General features: G+C 40.5%; 1 protein-coding gene and 1 pseudogene across 3 annotated transcripts in view; one reads left to right on the forward strand and one right to left on the reverse strand.

The window, feature by feature from the left end:
* Nucleotides 1-20134, forward strand: part of TSHR (thyroid stimulating hormone receptor) — a 154697-nt gene that overhangs the window by 96411 nt on the left and 38152 nt on the right. For all 3 annotated transcript variants that reach the window (XM_032404632.1, XM_032404634.1, XM_032404635.1), the window contains 2 exons: nt 16390-16464; nt 19024-19098. In XM_032404632.1, coding sequence (XP_032260523.1) covers nt 16390-16464; nt 19024-19098 — 150 coding nt within the window. The remainder of the gene's footprint in view (nt 1-16389; nt 16465-19023; nt 19099-20134) is intronic.
* Nucleotides 3401-9069, reverse strand: LOC116632568 (annotated as a pseudogene).

Below are 20134 nucleotides of genomic sequence, written 5' to 3' on the forward strand. Positions count from 1 at the left end.
GAGTACCTTTGGTTAGGTTTATTGCTAGATATCTTATGGTTTTGGGTGCAATTGTAAATGGGATCAACTTCTTAATTTCTCTTTCTTTTGTCTCATTGTTAGTGTATAGAAATGCCACTGATTTCTGTGCATTGATTTTATATCCTGCCACTTTGCTGAAGTACTGTATGAGTTCTAGCAATTTTGCAGTGGAGTCTTTTGGGTTTTCCCAAAAGCATCATGTCATCTGCAACAACAGTGGTGATAGTGGACATCCCTGCCATGTTCCTGACCTTAGGGGAAAAGCTCTGTTTTTCCCCATTGAGAATGGTATTTGCTGTGGGCTTTTCATACATGGCCTTTATGATACTGAGGTATGTTCTCTCTATTCCTACACTGTGAAGAGTTTTTTTTTCTTTTTTAAGATTTTATTTATTTATTTGAGAGAGAGAGAATGAGAGAGAGCACATGAGAGGGGGGGAGGGTCAGAGGGAGAAGCAGACTCCCTGCCAAGCAGGGAGCCCGATGCGGGACTCGATCCAGGGAGTCCAGGATCATGACCTGAACCAAAGGCAGTCGCTAAACCAACTGAGCCACCCAGGCGCCCCTACACTGTGAAGAGTTTTAATCAAGAAAAGATGCTGTACTTTGTCAGATGCTTTTTCTAAATCTATTGAGAGGATCATATGGTTCTTGTCCTTTTTTTTTATTATTAATGTAGTGTATCACATTGATTTGCAGATGTTGAACCACCCTTGCTGCCCAGGAATAAATCCCACTTGGTAGTGGTGAATAATCCTTTTAATGTACTGTTGGATCCTATTGGCTAGTATCTTGGTGAGAATTTTGGCTTCCATGTTCATCCGGGATATTGGTCTGTAATTCCCCTTTTTGGTGGGGTCTTTGTCTGGGTTTGGGATCAAGGTAATGCTGGCCTCATAGGAAGAGCTGGGAAGTTTTCCTTCCATTTCTATTTTTGAAACAGCTTCAGAAGAATAGGTATTAATTCTTCTTTAAATATTTGATAGAATTCCCCTGGGAAGCCATCCAGCCCTGGACTCTTGTTTGTTGAGAGATTTTTGATTACTGCTTCAATTCCCTTGCTGGTTATGGGTCTGTGCAGGTTTTCAATTTCTTCCTGTTTCAGTTTGGGTAGTTTATACATCTCTAGGAATTCATCCATTTCTTCCAGATTGCCTAATTTGTTGGCATATAGTTGCTCATAATATGTTATAATTGTATTTCTTTGGTGTTGGTTATGAACTTTCTTCTTTCATTCATGATTTTATTTATTTGGGTCCTTTCTCTTTTCTTTTTGATAAGTCTGGCCAGGGGTTTATCAATCTTATTAATTCTTCCAGAGAACCAGCTCCTACTTTAGTTGATCTGTTCTACTGTTCTTTTGGTTTCTATTTCATTGATTTCTGCTCTGATCTTTATTTTTTCTCTTCTCTTGCTGGTTTTAGGCTTTATTTGCTGTTCTTCCTCCAGCTCCTTTAGGTGTAGGGTTACGTTGTGTATTTGAGACCTTTCTTGTTTCTTGAGATAGGCTTGAATTGCTATATACTTCCCTCTTAGGACAGCCTTTGCTGCATCCCAAAGATTTTTTAACAGTTGTGTTTTCATTTTCATTTGTTTCCGTAATTTTTTAAATTCTTCTTTAATTTCCTGGTTGATCCATTCATTCTTTAGTAGGATGCTCTTTAGCCTCCATGTATTTGAGTTCTTTCCAAACTTCCACTTGTGATTAAGTTCAAGTTTCAAAGCATTGTGATCCAAAAATATGCAGGGAATGATCCCAGTCTTTTGGTACTGGTTGAGACCTGACCTGATCTATTCTGGAGAATGTTTCATGTGCACTCGAGAAGAATGTATATTCTGTTGCTTTGGGATGGAATGCTCTGAATATATCTGTGAAGTCCATCTGGTAGAAAATCTGGTGAAACCAGAACATTCCACTCCTACTTTGGAGAAGGGCTATAATCAACTGAATGTTGATTCAGTCAGCTGAAGATGGATTGGTAGAGAGGTGTCTATATGTAAGTTTCAAGTCATTCTTGCTTGTGCAGAATCATCCAGATCTTCCCAAGACTGAATGGGCAGTCCTGTGGCTTTTTTCCTTTTCCATATTCCCAAAAAGGCTACATGAGGTTCAACTCTTGAGGAGCCGCTTACAACAGCAATTCCTTAGGAACCAACGTGACAGGTGGATCAGATTTCCCTGTGAGAAACAAAACTGGCCACCTATAGCAAAATATCAAAAATGGACAAGTCCTTCTTTCCTTTTCCTTCTGATTATGTACAATATGTCTCCTTTCAAGACTCTTATCCCCACCATACTTATTCCTTCACAAGTCTAAACCTTGAGGTTATATGAAAAAGACTGACATCAAGAAAAGAAAACTCAATTCAGAAATTAAGAAAACTGGAAGGTATGCAGTACACCCCAGAGCATCTCAACAATCCCTGCTATATTATAATTCAGTGTACTGCTACAGTCCAGAGATAAACATTGGCAGCTTAGAGTTCATTTTTACCCCCTCTGGTGGCTAAAGGGTACCAAATAAATACTGGGCAAGAGGAGTTTGCTGGGAGAGTTAGAAATAAAAAATTAACCAATTTTTATCCCTGTGATAATTCAATGCCAGTAGAAGGCAAGTACTGAAGAAGAGAAAGAACAACTTTCATGCTAAAAAAAGAATTCCTCTAATCATTATGTCACCATCTCTTATTAAGAATCCAGGGAATCCCAGAAATAAAAAATTAGTTTCAGAAGACCTCTGAGGTACTTTAAAGCCTTAACAAATTACAGTAATAATAAATTAGCTATTGCTCTCCAGAGGCTTACAGAGCAGCAGAAGCATGGAAATCAGGTTCAAAAAGTTATGTACAGATTATAAGCTTCTGGAGCTGCTCAGCCTTCTCTAAAGCTTAGTTGAATCTCCAAATATCTTTAAAAAGACATACAATTTAATGCAGATGGAGTGGATCTTTTGTTTAGTGGTAGTGTGAAAGCAGGGGCAGCAGCTGGTCTTCATCCTTTTCAAACTCAGGTTACATTAATAAGTACATTAAGACGATACATAAAAGAAATACTACAGCAAAGGGGGAAAAAGCCCAAACTGACAAATACCTCAAGGAGTGACTAGGTTCTCTTGCAGCCTTTGACTTGGATCTCCCTCTCAGTTTTTCTGTGGAGATGTGTAAGAGAGAACATTTTTCTCATAGAATGCTAAACCATGGCATCGAATGGACAAAATGGTTATCAAGGGACTGTAAAAATCTGGCCCCAAGGAATCTAGGACATGTAAGGGTAATTCAGAGGTATACTTCTGATTTGGGACAAATTCTAGACTAAAGAAATGATCATCGTGGGTAAATGTTATAATAGATGAAAGTAATTCCAATTTTTTTTTTTTTTAATGTTCTACTGCCTTCAGCTATCAATCATCTCTGAAAGCTCAAGCAGAAGGTCATCTTCATCTTTCCCGGGATCCAAGTCGATCTCAGCTTCTAATTTGCCTCCTGAAATCTCCCATATTAGTTTCTCAAAATCACCCTCCACAGAAAGCAGGGGCTTTCTTGTTGAGGTGGAGCTGAGTCAGTGAATTTTCACAGCCATCTGGGATGAAGAAGGGCTAGATACTTCCGGTGGGGAGGAATCTGAAGAGGACTGAGGTGGAGGCAACACAAGAGGGTCTCTAGTTATTTCCATCTCAGGCATATTGACTGACTTGTCCTCAGAAAGGAGTGGGATAACCACCACAGCCGCTTTTTGCTGGGGCCTCCCTGGAGGACGCCGCTGGAGCTGAGTGGCTTCACAGCTGCCATGACAGCAGGGTGGACCTCCACTGCCTTGGCGTTTGGGGGCCAGTTTGCGGGATGAGACAACTTTAACCACAGATGGCTTCACATTGACTTTGGGTTTAGCTTTACCCCTTTTTTCCAAGGTCTGTGCTGCACATCTCACATTCAGTATTGAGTCCCCAGTGCCTGAGGTTTCTACCTCTGCCTTTTGGGACGACTTTGTGGGAAGCTGCTCTGTCAGGTGCCGTGTGATGCCCACCCAGTAGTGAGCACTGGCTTCTCTGCTATCTGAGTATTGCAAGAGTCTACATCTCCCCAAAGGGGTGTCAAAATTGATTATTCCTTCTGTGAGGTTTTCCTCTCCAGCTGTTTCAGCACGTGCTTCTCTCTCATGGTCTCACGTCTCTTGACTTGATTTTAGTGATGCCAACTCCTGTGGTCTCTACTGAAGCCTCTTTAGCCTCTGTTCTAGGAACACTGCTCTGGGAAGCAACTTCACTTCCTTCTTGAAGTTTCTTCTTTTTTTTTTTTAAAGATTTTTTAATTTATTTTTTGACAGAGAAAGAGACAGCGAGAGAGGGAACACAAGCAGGGGGAGTGGGAGAGGGAGAAGCAGGCTCCCCGCTGAGCAGGGAGCCCGATGCGGGGCTCGATCCCAGGACCCTGGGACCATGACCCGAACCGAAGGCAGACGCTTAATGACTGAGCCACACAGGCGCCCCTCTTCTCTTCTTTTATACCTTTTTTTTTTTTTTTTTTTTTGTGATTCAGAGGAGCTGCCTTGCCCCTGGGGGGTGGCCTCAAGCTGAGGCTGGGAGCTGGTGCTGCTCTCAGAGCTCTGCTGTGCCCGCAGTGCCATCTCCTGTTTAATTTCCTCCAGCATCTTGATGAGCACCTCTTGCAGAGACTGTCCCACCTGCGGGCTCCTCTGATTGTCCTTTGCTGTAACTAACTATAGGAGGCAAAACCACTGTCTTTTTAATTTCACTATTGGTCTTTAGCTTGATGCAACTTACATCCTTTTTGCTTTTTTGTCTCTCTGCTTCCTGCTGCCAGTGTTTCTTTCCAGCCAGGACCTCAGAGAAGGTTTTGATTCAGATAGTGGAGGGGCTTCTTGTTCCTAAAGTAGAATCATCAACTTTTGGAGGTCCTTCTGTCTTGAGTTTAGGTTCCAATTCTCCACGTTTCTGACTAGCTTTTTCAAGAAGAATCTCTTCTAATGTCTTCACATGGATCTCACCAACTTTAGTGACTCTCTGCTGACTCCTCAATGTTTTGGAGCAGCTGACATGCCTAATTGCTCCTTCAGAGACTTGGAAACGTGAGCTTTCTTTGGTGCTTTGTCAGCGTTCGTAGTTTCTGTAGCTTCTACTTTCTTCCCTAACCTCTGTGCAAGGCTACGCTTTAATGGAGGATTGCTGTCCTCACCTACTGAAAATTTTCATTTTCCCAGTCTCTCAGTGAGACTCGGTCTTACCAAGGGTTCTTCTCCTTGTTTGCTGGAAAGAATTACTGTCCTCACTATAGTCCAGACATTCTCTTTTTCAGGACCTGGAATGGGCTGAGGTTGGAGTAAAAGACTGGAAACTCCAGAAGAAACTTCACCTTGCTTCTTGGACTTTTCCTTCATTTTCTTTGACTTAATTTCCTCAAGAGTTTTTATTCCAAAATTCAAACATTCATCTTGTTTCAAATTGACCCCAGGTTTTTGGGCAGGCTGTCTGTAATCCATTATGAACTTTGGAAGGCAGTTCCAGGATGGGTGTTTTGGTTTCATCACCTTCCTCAGAAAACCGATCATCATCATCTTCATCATCATCTGCAGCATTGATTACAACTGGTAGATGGGTGGGGCTAGGAACATTTTCTAAACTTTCTACTTTCATAACACTTCGCAGCTGAGGGGAGGGACTGGACAGACAATTTGTTCTGTTGAACTGTGAGCTGGTTAGCCTTCACTTCCTCTTCTGGTGACTCAGGCACAGTGGACAACACAGTTTTGTTTGGAGGTAGGAAAAGGCCATCAACATAATATTGTGACGGAGAGCGCAGTTTAGTTTCTGACATCCCACTGGCTGATTTTCCCAGTAACAAGGAATCTCACTACATTTTTTGTCAATCTCCACGTGCCAAAACCTGCACACCTGTTGAAACCAGTGCCCTTCTTGCCATAATGTGCAAACAGTTTCATTTCCTAGTGCAACCTCACAGTGACGGAAGGGACAGCTGTCACCTTTGGTACATGTAGAATAGGAAAAACATAAAAATAAAAAAGCAGTATTCTCCTTGATTAGGCAGGCTGGGTAGATCCTCAGATCAGAAGCGGCTTCTTGTAAACAAGCCACTGCTTCCTCAAGGCGAGGACCAGCTCCAAATCCTCTTGAAATGGGTTTAATCTTCCAAAAGACAACTCAATCACAGAAATCGTCTTTTAAAATGCAATCGTTAGCTGGTTGCTCTCAACAGGAACCTCTGTGTCTTCCCTGAGTTCCAATCTATTACCCCTTTTACTCACACTTAATATGAGTCAATTTTCCAGGAAATTTTGGGGAAGGGAATATCCCCAAATCCTAAAAAGCATCGCTACCACTAGTCCTACAGCCTCCTTCTCAAGATCCAGAATCAAGGCCTGCAAGACGTCAACAACATGGGCCTTCCCCCAGGAATTCGCACCGATTATGGGAGTGTAGGGGGTGTTCTTCAAGATGGTTTCATCAGTCTGAACCGCTGACACTGTCCCCAACTCCTGCTTGCTGCCACGTCTTCCTTCTTTCTTTGCTGCTGCCACCCGCCCTCCTCACAGCAGCAACACCCTAACAAATACATGTTTTAATCCATAGGGCAACAGCTAAAATAACTGTAAAAGAATAGATAACTAACAAGCTAATAGTAGTGAGGAATAGAATAATAAAAATTAATTACTACAAAGGGCGCACAGGTGGTTCAGTCTGTTAAGCATCTGACTTTGGCTCAAGTCATGATCTCAGGGTCCTGGGATCGAGCCCTGCCTCAAGCCCTGTGTTGGGCTCTGCACTCAGTGGGGAGTCTGCTTTCCCACTGCCGCTCCCCCTGCTTGTGCTCTCTCTCTCTCAAATAAATAAAATCTAAAAAAAAATTACTACAAAAAGGGCAAGAAATTAGAAGTAATGAAGAACTTCTAAAACATATAGTAGATGTAACACCAAGTAATCAGTATTTACATTAATTGCATTAAATGTAAAAGGACTTAATATTCCAACTACAATACAAAGATTTCCAGGTAAGTTAATAAAATAAAAAAAAATTCAGCTGTATGCTTCTTACAAGGGACATACTTTAAATACAATGCTATAAAAAGACTGAAAGTATAAGGATAAAAATATTAACATGCAAACAATAACCAAGAGAAAATAGATATAAATATACTGCTATATATTAACCCTGAAGTCTTACTATATATAAAAAGGGAAATTTTATTATGATAAAAAGGATTACTACAGAGAGATACAATGATTCTAAATTTTAATATCTGTAGGAGAACTTCAAACCATGTAAAGCAGAAATTGACAGAACTGAAAAAATAAAATAGATACCCACCATCATAGTGGGGATTTGTTTCAATAGAGCTTTATCCGATAGAACATGCATACAAGAAAAGTAAAAATACTGATAAGAAATTAATAAGGTTTGAACAACATAATTTGCAAACTTAACCTTATTGACTTATATAAAATATTGTATCCAACAATTGCAGAGTACATATTCTTTTCAAGGACACATGGAACATTTATCAAAATTAACCATATGTAGGGCCATGAAAGCAAGTCTCAATAGCTTACAAAAAATTAAAATCAAGTTCTCTGACTAGTAAACAATGCACTTCTAAATAACCATGAGTCAAAGAAGAAATCACAGTAGGCACTAGAAAATAGTTTTAGCTAAATGACAATAAAAATATGACAAATCAAAACCCATGAGATGCAGTTAAAGTCACACTCAGAAGAAAATGCATAGCTTTAAAAAGACAGAAATTTTGATTCTCTGCCCCTTTCTCCAAAAAAAGATCAAAGAAACTAATTTGTAACAAAGCTCTATATACACCCTGCAGCTCTTAAAAGCAACTGTTTTGTTATGATTATGGCCTTTTCTTCATAAAGTTTCTAGTTGTTAACATTTCTCTTAGAAATACCAACTTTCTCCCTCTGAGCAAAAGAGTTAATTTCATAGAGCAAAGAAAACTACTAAATACAAAAACTAAAAAGAGGATGAGTTTGGAAGTGGGTTTTTAAAAGGATATTTCTCTTATGTATATGAGGTATTCAGTCTAATATCTTAGAAAATAAGAGAATAGCACATCTTGCATTCTCCAGATTTGCCTAATATATATCCTACATTATTATCTGCAAATGGTTTTAGTTGGCACAAAGGGTAAGTAAAGACTTCTGGACTCCTGCCACACAAATGCTTAATACCTTTATTTTGTAATCACTTATTAAGCAATGACTATAAACAAAGCATTATGCTACTCGCATGAGAGAAACAGAGCTGAAAAATCTCTCTTCTTCCCTCAAAGAACTGAGATAGATGGAAAGCATGAGACCAAATATCAATATAGAATGATTTATCTCATCTACTCATCTACTGTCAGCCCAACTTCCCTGGCACTCCCAGCAGAGAGCTAAAGCCCTCTGATTTATTTATGAAGCAGAGCCCTTCACCAGGTTGGATTTGCTACAAGCATAGATACTGAACTAAGGTGTGCTGATGGCCAATGCCATTGCATATTGCTAGCATTTACTGAAAAGCCTCAGTGAGAACATTAGCAGTTAAAGAACCTAATGTTACTCTGTTGCATGGATGTTCTTCCTCAGAGGCCCTCCCTCTCTCCCTGTCCCTTTTTCGTCGATGTGATTGGTAAATTGGCTGAGTTAGGGCTATGGAAGGACTTGGAGCTCATCACCCCCACTTCTAACCATCCCTTCACTGCTTTTTCAACCTTCTCCTGCTAATGCACTATATGCTTCGTATGAGCCGGCTTCCCAGTTCTTGCTTAGATTGTGCTGATAGGAATTGCGATGGTAGAAAATATGCGCTAAAATTGTTGGTGACCTAGAGCTGGCATTCCAAAGATAAAAAGCTACCTATTCAGGCAATTAATACAGTTACGTTTAACACGGTGCTGAAACTATGGTCATTACATCTTACAGCTAGACACAGGATTCAAAATAGTGGACCATTCTATTCTTACCGGAACCTTCTTCCCTTGACCTCTGGGATTCCACACTCCTGGTCATCCTCTACCATCTTGGTTGGTCTTTCTCATTCTCCTTTGCTAGTCCATGCTCCTTCCTCACTTTTAAACATTGGGGTTCCATATGACCCAGACCTGTGTCTTCTTCTCTTCTTACTCTACAATTCTCCCCCCCGTGACCTTATCCAACTATTCTCAAGTTTACGTACCTAGTCCAGGTCTCTCGTTTTGGCATTGGGCCATTTACCTGTCGGTCTCCTTGCTATCTCTTCTGAGATGTCTCACATATATCTCACTACTTAAATGCCCCAAACTGAAATCAGCCTCTCCCTCTGATCTACCACTCCTCCACTATTTGCTGAGCTGGTACATGGCACATCCATTTATCATACTGCATATTCCAGATACCTGAGGGGTATCACTGTACCTTCTTTCCTTATCACCCCCTTCTAATCCTTCACCATGTCCTGTTGATTCTACTACGCTAATATACAAAAAATGTACCCTCTTCCTCTCCACTGCCATGACCTACACACAAGCTGTCATAATTTCTGGGAATTATCACATGGAAATGGAGAAGGGCTTAGCTGAGCTTTTTTTTTTTCTTTTTAAGATTTATTTATTTATTTGAGAGAGAGCAGGGGGTAGGGGCAAATCAGGACTTTAGAGGCTAAGAATCTAGTATACACCAAGAGCTTTGTCAGACTTTATACTTTTTCTTTTTAAAGATTTTATTTATTTATTTGATAGAGAGAGCAAGAGAGCACAAGCAGGGGGAACAGTAGAGGGAGAGGGAGAAGCAGGCTCCCCGCCAAGCAGGGAACCTGATGCGGGGCTCGATCCCAGGACCCTGGGATCATGACCTGAGCCGAAGGCAGACACTCAACCAACTGAGCCACCCAGGTGCCCCAGACTTCATACTTTTTAACCTAGTAATTCCACTTCAATAAATTTTCCCTAAGAAAATAAATAGAGGAGTGAGAGTTTACATAAAAGCCCTTTCTCTCATCATTAATTTATAATAGCAATAACTGGGAAACTATTCAAATGCTCAGCTAGAAGGGTCTAATATGAAATACTAAGCAACCATTAGAAATCTGTTGTCACAGGCCATTTAATCCCAGAGGAAATACTTTTGACATAATGCTGTTTTAAAAACACAAAACATACTTAAAGACAGAAAAAAAACTGATTTTCTTTATATCATGGAATAATGAGAGGTTTCACATCTTTTGATGTGAATGTGTTTAAAACTTATTACAATGTATACGTATTATCTTTATAATCAGGTGAAATAAACTTTTTAAAAAATTAAGGCTTCCTTCAATATACATCAATCTTAAAATTAATACTTGATGTAAATTAATACTACATGGGTGACTTATTATGTGATAAAAAACCTATCAGAAAATGTTACTTTAAAATTAATGTACTTAATTCTTAGTCCCAGTGTTCACCTCAGTACTGTGCAGTATTTAAGGTATTTAAGGTAACAAAATTATGGCTTTGCCAATACATACATACCTTCTTTTTAAAGTAGTTAATTAATTAGTTATTACTTCTCTCTGCCTCCCAGAGCACACGGTAAAGTTGCACATAATAAATGTCCAATAATTATTCCTTTAGTTTTAACCAGTCTCTCTCCACTCTCCACACTAGAGCGAGCTGACCTAGGCAAAGACAGAGTGGCCTGCCTCCTAATTTTTTTTTTTTTTGAACTAATGGTACTTAAAAGCAGACTAGAAAAAAATTAAAAATCAAATTGAAGTAAGTTGAAAAGAAGCTGGGGGATGGCCAAGATCTAGGTTTTGGGCTCTTATTCACATTCGGTTTCTTATTTTACACAATGTAGTCTTACACATTATTGCATTTGTATTTCTTAAAATTCCAACTATGCCAACTGGGGCAGCTTCCCTTCTCTTCAGATATCTTATTCCAGTTCAGGGTCCTTGCCTGTGCAAGCCTGCAACCTTCTCATGTCTGTTGGCCCCATCTTACTTTGCAGGTAAAAAGCCAAGTCAGTTTCATTCTTGCCCTCAATTTGTTACCCAGCTTGGCATGCTTTCTCCTCATGAACTGGGGGCGTTGAGGGTGTGGGTAAATATCTCTAAGGCTAAGGATCATAGTCAAATGCCATGATCTAATGCCAGTTGAATAGTTAAGAGAGAAAAGGGGGCACAGGACGATGGAAGGAAAAAAAAGTTGGAAAGTTCTTTAAGAGTAGAAGGATCTAAGCCTTCATTTCTCTTCCCTTTGCCTCTCTCTCCCCGACCTGGGGACTCTCTCCTGTCACTTTGCTGATTTCCCAAACTGTGTGGGCTGCAGGCTGGTGTGCTAAGTACCCGCCACAACACCAGCTGAATTGAACAAGCCCATTTCTCTGTTCTTTGCTCTTACTAAGAATGAACAAACGGGGGCACCTGGGTGGCACAGTGGGCTAAGCATTGGACTCTTGGTTTCAGCTCAGGTTGTGATCTCAGGGTCATGAGATCAAGCCCCCCCACTGCCACTTCCATTGGCATCTGTGCTCAGTGTGGAGTCTGCTTAAGATTCTCTTATCCCTCTGCGCTGCCCACCAACATTCACTTGCTCTCTCTCTCTCTCTCAAATAAGTAAAAAAATCTTAAAAAAAAAAAAAAAAAAAAAAGGAATGGATAAATGTTTCCCAGAAGAAGAAAAAGCCCAGAATCTTGTCATAGGATTAAATGAACCTAATGTATGCTAAATTATTGATCTGCTGGTTTGTGAAAACACTGCACACTTGGTTATCGCTGTTACACTTGTCATTGAAATGTCATTGAAATGTCTATTTTATTTGAAATCCAATGAAGGGAAATTAAGCAATAAGGAGTATTTAAATTTCTTTTTAGTTCTGGTGGATGATCTCCTTTAAACACCATTAAAAAATAATAAATGAAGCAGTATTGGGAGTTAGAAGTCCTAGGTTAAGGCCCGGGGTTGCCTCTGTGTAACAGGAGATCAGTCACTTACTCTTGCTAAATGTGTCTTCGTTGTTTTGTCTGCAAAATGAAGAGGATTATTACCTGCTACACTTAAGTAAGTTCTCCCACCCCCTCATGGGTAGAGCCATCTTGAGTGATAAGTATACCCAGTCCCTGGTCACCCTGTAATCTCCAAGGCTGGGCTTTTCTAATCAATAAGCTTCAAGATCCTCAGATATTTCCCTGACACAGCTAAATCGCTCCACTCCATAGAAGAGCATATTTGAAGATTGAAGGGACTATCTGGCACTTTATATATTTTTTAAAATTTTTATATAGAATATATATTCCTTTGTGTTTTTTTTTTAAATTGGGGGAATTTTTTTATGCCTTTTATTTCATTTTTTTTAAACACATTAATACACATTTTAATGTGTATTAAATTTTAAACAAGATAAAATAGAGTATCCTGGGTGGCTCAGTTGATTGAGCATCTGACTCTTGGTTTCGGCTTGGGTAATGATTTCAGGGTCCTGGGTTTGAGCCCCGGCAAGGTGGGCAGGTGACCACTGGGCTCCTTTCTCAGCTCAGGGAGGAGTCGGCTTCTCTTCCTCTTTTTCCTGCCCCTCCCCTCGCTCACGGCTGCATGAGCTCTCTCTCTAAAATAAGTAAATATATCTTTAAAAAAAAATAAGATAAAATAAAAAGTGAAAAGTACACATTCCTAGCTTCCAAACCTACCTACCAGAGACAACCACAATGAACACTATGCTCTGTATTTTAAGAATTTTATCGATGCTCACTGTATTCGTTTGGGTAGGCTAATAACTGTAAGAAATAGACAAAAATAAAACTCTGTAACAGCCCTAAGGGAACTGAAGGTTATTTCTTGCTCATGGGACAGTACTGGGTAGAGGGGCAGGCGGGCAGGCAGGTCGGTGCTCGTCCATGCAGTCGCTCAGGCTGCTGATCCAGGGGCCGTGCCATCCTCACCTCTTGTTCATACTCACTCCGGGGGACAGCTCTATGCCAACCTGCCATGCTGGAATTATATACATGTTTTCTTTCTCTCGGTGTTCCCAGCGTCCTGGCAACATAGCTAGCCTCCTGCACTCTTGGGCTGTAATGGCTTAACTCAGAATTGTGCGATTCAAGTTCACCCTCCCACGCAGGCTTGGAACTTACTCAAATTTGGACCCCTTTTTCACCCTTTTCCTCCTTTCAGAGGTTTGTGAGTGCTACTCCTCTCTGCTTTCCATCATTGAAAAGGTTATACCAGCTGCATTCACTTCTGACATCTGTCTCCATTTAGCTAAGGTAGCGGTTCATGCCCCCTCCCCTTCTGTACTTCAGCAGAGATTTTGTTTTTCTGGGTTTGAGATATAATTGACATGTAACACTGTGTAAGGTTAAGGTGTACAAGGTGTTGATCTGACACACTTATATTACTGCAAAATGATTACTACCATAACATTAGCTAACACTTCCATCCTGTCACATTTCTTTTTTGTGGTAAAGACACTTAAGATCTCTCTTAGCAACTTTCAAGGATGTAACACAGTATTCTTATTATATTATTAGCTATAATCACCATGCTGTACATCAGACCCCCAGAATTTGTTCATCTTATAAATGGATGTATGCTTTGACCCCATTCCTCCCCAGCCCCTAGAAACCACCACTCTACTTTCTATTTCTCTGAGCTTGGCTTTTTTAGATTCCACATATAAGTGAGGTCATACAGTATTTCTCTTTCTCTCAGGAGGGATTTTTTTTTTTTTTTTTTAAGTCACTTGTGAGCATGAGCAGCTGACTATCTTCTTACCTCAGAAAGCGGCTTCTTTTCCTTGATGTTTTCTTGCGGTAACTCTTGCCTATCTTAGATTTCCCCTAAGAAATCCACCTCTTTTTTGTTTCCCCTCTCCCCGAAGCCTCTCCCACCTCTTTCAACCATGTAGGTTGCAGCCTACGTTAGTCAGCTGGAACCCACAGCAGTTTCTCATTTCTCGTTCGCTACCTCTAAAGCTGCTTCGGCTGGCTGCCTTTCACTGTGACATTCTCTTGGGCCACTCTTTAAAGTCCGGCTTGTTCATGCAGCAGTCTGCCAGACCACAAGCCACACTCAGTTTCCAAACTCTCCTAACTAGTTTATATTTGATGGACAGCAGTTCAAACCCTTCTCCCCACATGGAAAGCTCTGGTGAGGAGTTTATTGCTCAACATGCAGAGAGAGGGCACCTCAACTCGGCAGCGTCTAAAAGTATCTTAGAGGGGCAAGGTGGGAACAGCTATGGGATTGTGCAATAAGGTAGCCAACCATCCCAGTTTACCCAGGACAGACAGAGCTCCAGAAATACAGGGCTTTTAGTTTCAAACCAGGACAAAATTTTAAATCTACTTTAAAGTGGTTCTTTCCATGCAGGAGCTTGATTTTGAGGTGAGGGATTCTAAGGGTCTTGGGATATAAACTGTCGATGCTTTCTGTTGAAGCATGGATGTGTCTTTCAAGAGATTCCAGTAAAGAACAATAAAGTTAGCTGGGCAAAAATTATGCTAATGAAGACAATGGACCAGTAAGTTTATATTAATAAGGCAGTAAGTTGAGGTGGAGGCAAGATAGTTTCTTTTCTTCTTATTATTATTATTTTATTTTTGAGAAAGCAAGTGCATGAGCAGGGGCGTGGGGGGGTGGGGTGCAGGGGCAGAGGGAGAGGGAGAGAGAGAGAATCTTAAGCAGACTCCAGGCCCAGGGCTGAGTCCGACACAGGCCTTGATCTCACAACCCTGAGATCATGACCTGAGCCGAAATCAGGAGTCCAACACTTAATCAACTGAGCCATCCAGGCGTCCCAATAGTTTCTGATTCTATCCTCTCTTTCTCAAGATCTGTTTCATACTCCACATCCTTAGTCAAACACCACACCCAGTGCTTTGTTTTTTTGATTTTGTGTGAACACGGCAGCACCCCTAGCCTCAAGTCTCTGATGTCTATTCTAGCTTTCATTCCACTCAGGAGAATAACTATTGTTATAATAAAACTGTTGTTCATAGAGCCTTCACTGTGTGCTAGGCTACATGTCAAACACTTTATAGACATTATTTCATTTTCACAAGAGTCCTATGAAAGATGTGCTATTATTATCCCTATTTTATAGATGAGGGAATGATGGCTCGGAGAGGTCAAGACACTTGCCCAAGGTTATGTAGCCAGAAAGAAGAGGTAGAATCAACATTGGATCTCAGTTCCATCTGACCATTCAGCAATAAAAAGGAGCAAACTACTACTATGTACTACAATGTGTATGAACTTCACAGACATCACGCTAAGTGAAAGAAGCCGAATAAAGAAGATTACATATTTGCAATTTCAGTTATATGAAATGTCCAGATAGGGCAAATTCAGAGGTAGAAAGCAGGTCCATGGTTCCTAGGCATGGGGGAGGGGTGGGAATTAACTGCAAATGGGCAAATGGGGTTTTGTCATTGAGAGAAATGTTCTAAAACTGGGGTGTGATGATGGTTGCACAGTTCTATAAATTTACTAAAAAATACCTCATTGTATACCAGGAGTACATGAATTTTATGAAAATTCTCCTTCAGTAAAACCATTTTTAAAAGTCCAGGGCCAGATCCTAAGTCTTCTAGTTGTTACTATCCGCGAGTGGATGCAGGTTCCTTTAGCCTTAGGTGCCATCCCTAAGGGAAAAGGATACAGGTCTTACTGGGTTCTTCTGTCCTCTACATATAAGCATAGAGAGTGCCTTTAAACTCTTTCAACCAATCTACATGTGTTGAATACCTTCCATTTTACCGATGAGAACCTCTTTCTCACAGTCATGAACTTCACTAATGCTAACTGTACATTTTGATCGGCTTGTAAATAACCCTAAGTATATAAGTTGCTGACATACATGCTATCACACTGGTATAGAAAAATCAACTCAAGTGAACTGTTAAGACTCACTACATCCACTATCTCTGAAATAGCAATTGACAGAGGAAGCTCACCGCCCTTACTGCCTTGCTATCATCCATCATTTAGTCTGCTCAGCTTCCTGCTCCAGGGCCAGGATACATGCTGTTGTTAATAATAAAGATATCTGTTCTCAACAAACCATTGGAGGGACTTTTCTTGTCTATTTAAATATAAAAAGTTGGGGGGGGTGGGAAAGGTTGTGAGACTACAATTAAGAGAAAGGTCACCCATACATTCAAATGGACTGGAACTAAGTCAGTGATGGGGAGGGCTGAATAAAGCCTGTGTGTCCCTGGGAGGAGCTTGCTGCCTGCCGATGGGACTGATTCCCAGCAGAAACAGTCCCTGGGGCCCCGCATCATGAACATTTGTTAAACCTGATTGATATCATTTTAACTTTGGTAAGAACAGAAATGGATGTATTATGGTGAATGTGTTTCCTATAATGCTTACAGAGAGATTCGGAACACCAGAAGCTTAACTTCCATAGACCCTGATGCCCTAAAAGAGCTCCCCCTCTTGAAGTTCCTGTAAGTATTAACACCTATCCCAGCCTACCTTTTTTTTATGAGAGAATTATAATGCTGTTGTCTGCCAGGAGTCTTCCTAGGATGATGTGGGCCAAGGTCATTTTAGTGGTATATGGCCTGAGACAAATCACATTCTGCAACTTACTCCCCACCCTTTCCCATCAGAAAAGGTATCAGGTGAAATGATTCACATTTGAAAAACCTATTTAAAAGTCAGCACATAAGGCTGGGACCAAAGACCTGATCTTTGAGGGAGACATGAGGGAGAAAATACCATGATGTATACATAGCCTTTAAATGGAGTGTAACAACAAAACAAAAAACTCTGGGAGTCCATTGGTTAATTTTATTAGGAAATGAGTTTCACAACAATATTAAAGTGACTGTTACACAGGGGAAAAAAAGCCACAAAGGGCAAAATCCAAACTCTTAGAGGTTGGGGGGACAAAAATGGAAAAGACAACACTATCGCTTTGCTTTGGTGACACATTATGAGCTAACTATAAACTCCCTGACAGCAGGAACCACAGCACTTGACTCTCTATTGCATCTGTACAGCCTGGCACAGAGTAGGTGCTCAATAAAAACGTGTTCAATGGATGTGTATATATGGCTTCAGGTCCTCTAAGCACCAGCTGGAAGAACCCGCCCCTTCTTCCCTTCTTTCCTGCTCACAGGCATTGTAAAAGATTAGAACACAAAAACATTATGAGAGGAAACAATTAAAATCAACCTTTATCCCAAGACCCAGAAATAATCATTATTAACATATTAGTTTGTTTCCATCTAGGGCTTTTAAATAAAAGTGGACATCCATATATATTTTATGAATTAAGTTTTTAAGGATGAATAGAAGTTATCCAGGAAAAGAAGAGGGAGAGGTAGAAGAAAAATACAGGTGAAGGGACTAGCATGATAAAGACACAAAGGTGTGGAACTGTATGGCTCATTTGGGGCCCTAAAAATAGTTCAGTATTAAAGAGGTGGGAGTGGGAGATGGCAGGGAGAATAGAAGAGGATAGTGATGGGAAATGTTGCTGGAGGGGTATCTGGGAAGTAATAAAAATTTATGGGACAAGGCAATCACTCCTGTGTGGACCCTGAGTTTCAGTCAATCAGTAATTCTTTGATACGATGATCCCTTAATATGTGCGGGGCTCTGTGGGGAAGCTGCAAGATAATAAAACATTGTCCTTACCTTCAAGAAGCTTAAAATCTAGTTGGGAAGATATTATATATAAAATTAAAAAGTTCCTCTCCCACTGGAAAATAATGATAAGTGATAAATAAGAGGTATATACATTATTTGGGGGTACAGTTAATTAGAGGACACATCAAAAAGGAGATGGACTTGTTTGGGGTTTTGAAGAAAAGAGAGGTCCTGGTCCCTAATCTGGCATTTCCAGCCCCACTATATGGTCCCCACTTAACTCCAGGGCCTCCCCCCACCACACACACTTCCACATGAACCTCTCTTGCAATAGACTAGTTTGTTCACTGTTTGTTTCCTGTTCTTCGAATATTCTTTATAGAATCTCCACTCTCTCCTTCACTACCTGGTCCCTGGTGGTCTAGTGGTTAGGATTCGGTGCTCTCCTTTGCTATCTGGAATATCCCATTTGCTCTTTGTGAGACCTCTGGCTCTTGTTTTCTCTTCAAATCTTATGTTTTGCCCTCTAAAAAGAGCCAGGTCAGAATTTGCCTAAAAAGGTATATCAATGGAACCAGAGTGTTCTCTGTGGGAAGACTTTCTTTAAAGCTTTACTGGTAGTGTTGAAGTCTCACCCCATACCATGCCATGCCTCTCAAAAAAAAAAAAAAAAAAAAAAAAAAAATCCCATTTCCACTACCTACTTTCTAGTAGCTGCAACAAATGTTAAATTAACCAGGAGCCTGAGAGTGGCTATATTTGTGCTGTTTGATGTACATCTTTTAGTCTTGACATTTTGCCCTGATGACACAAACTTTGGAAAGTGAAGACATTGTCTTTGATTGACTTTATCCCTTGTCTAGACATACTTTCTAAATGGCACTGCTGCTATCCTACTCCCAGGTGACTGCCAGGGGAAAATAATTCTTGCCAAAATAATGAGCACAATATAATGTGAAGGTTGAAAGAGGAAGCCTGGCTTGGAGCTGGGTATTATATTGTCTTACTGCCCCATCCTCCCCTTAGTCCACTGCCCCTCCCCCATAATGCCCTCCAATTAAAACAGGGAAATATCACACACACACACACACGCACACATGGAAGGAAACCTAAATTCCTATTTCTAGGAAGCCTACTTGGTTGAAACAATCCTCATATTCTTCTAAACAGAAGAAAAAAAATGTATTGACACTGGTGGACGGAATTAGATTCTTGTACCTTGAGGGAGCAACCTCTCATCCAAGGGTTAGGACTTGCCCATGGTCACTCAGATATTTAATGAAGGAGTTAGGATTTGACTCTAGTCTGACTTCAGAACCCATAAAAATTCAGCTAGTACATTATTCTACTTCCTATGTGTTGGATTTCTTACCTTATATCTGCTCTCTCTTCTTTTTCATGCACTATAGTGGCATTTTCAACACTGGACTTGGAGTATTCCCTGACCTGACCAAAGTTTATTCCACTGATGTCTTTTTTATACTGTAAGTATGCACACATGCAATATTTGGCAGTATTTTGTCACTGACAAGAAGTAGGGTGCAGCCATAGGGGTTGGTTGAAACCAAGTGAAGCAATCGTCCCAAGGGGAAGCATTGATCAGCTGTGACAGATGCACTGGTGGATGAAGTAAGGCAGAGACTGAGAAATGACCATTGGGTTTAGTAATATGGGGCTTTCATGATTCTGACAAGAGCAGTTCCAATGGAGCTCTAGGGTGAAGTCTGGTTGGAGTTGGCTCAAGAAAGAATCAGAAGGGAAGACTTAGAGAGAGTGACCATTACAAACTCATTGGAGAAGTTTTACTATTAAAAAAGTGCAGAAAATGTCTCAGTAGTTAGAGGATACTGGGTCAGGAGAAAAGGTTTCTTTTTCTTGTTTGTTGTTGTTTGATGGGACAAATTATGGCATGTTTGTTTGCTGATGGGAGTGATCAAGTAGAAGGAAAATTTGATGATAATGATGATACTTTATTTTCCACATAATTTTTAATAGCTTTTCAAACACATACATTATCATGTTTGTTACTCTCGATCACCTTAGAAGGCATAAAAGTTAACATTTTTTTTTTCCATTCTATAAATAAAGAAAAAGAAATAGAAAACCTAAGTGATTTTGTCTGAGCAGAGTCCCAAGGACCAGGAACGAGTGGTGTTCAAACTACTTCCTATGGCTTCTGATTGGTGGCCATGTGCCCTTTTCCAAAACCTGTGACACGGTCAAGTGTCTTACCTAGTTGTATAGAAGTAAACGAACTCAGGCAGCATTACAGGGTGAGTTTGCACCACAGAGTCAGCAAAATGTGGAGTGATCGGATCTGAACTCTCGGGATTTTGCCAGAAAAAAAAAAAAATTGACCATGCTTCTTTGCTGCTGAAGAGCTCAGTTCAAAATGTAGGCAGTTTTCTAGTAACTAGACTGGCACAGAAAGTTGTCCAGGAGCATCTGCCTGGCAGTGGTTTGCAAGTAGAGGACATTTCAGTAATACTCATAAGAAGAAAGCCACTGATCTCATTCTAC

Source organism: Phoca vitulina, unplaced genomic scaffold, assembly GCF_004348235.1.
Source record: "Phoca vitulina isolate PV1807 unplaced genomic scaffold, GSC_HSeal_1.0 scaffold7, whole genome shotgun sequence".
NCBI lineage: Eukaryota > Metazoa > Chordata > Mammalia > Carnivora > Phocidae > Phoca > Phoca vitulina.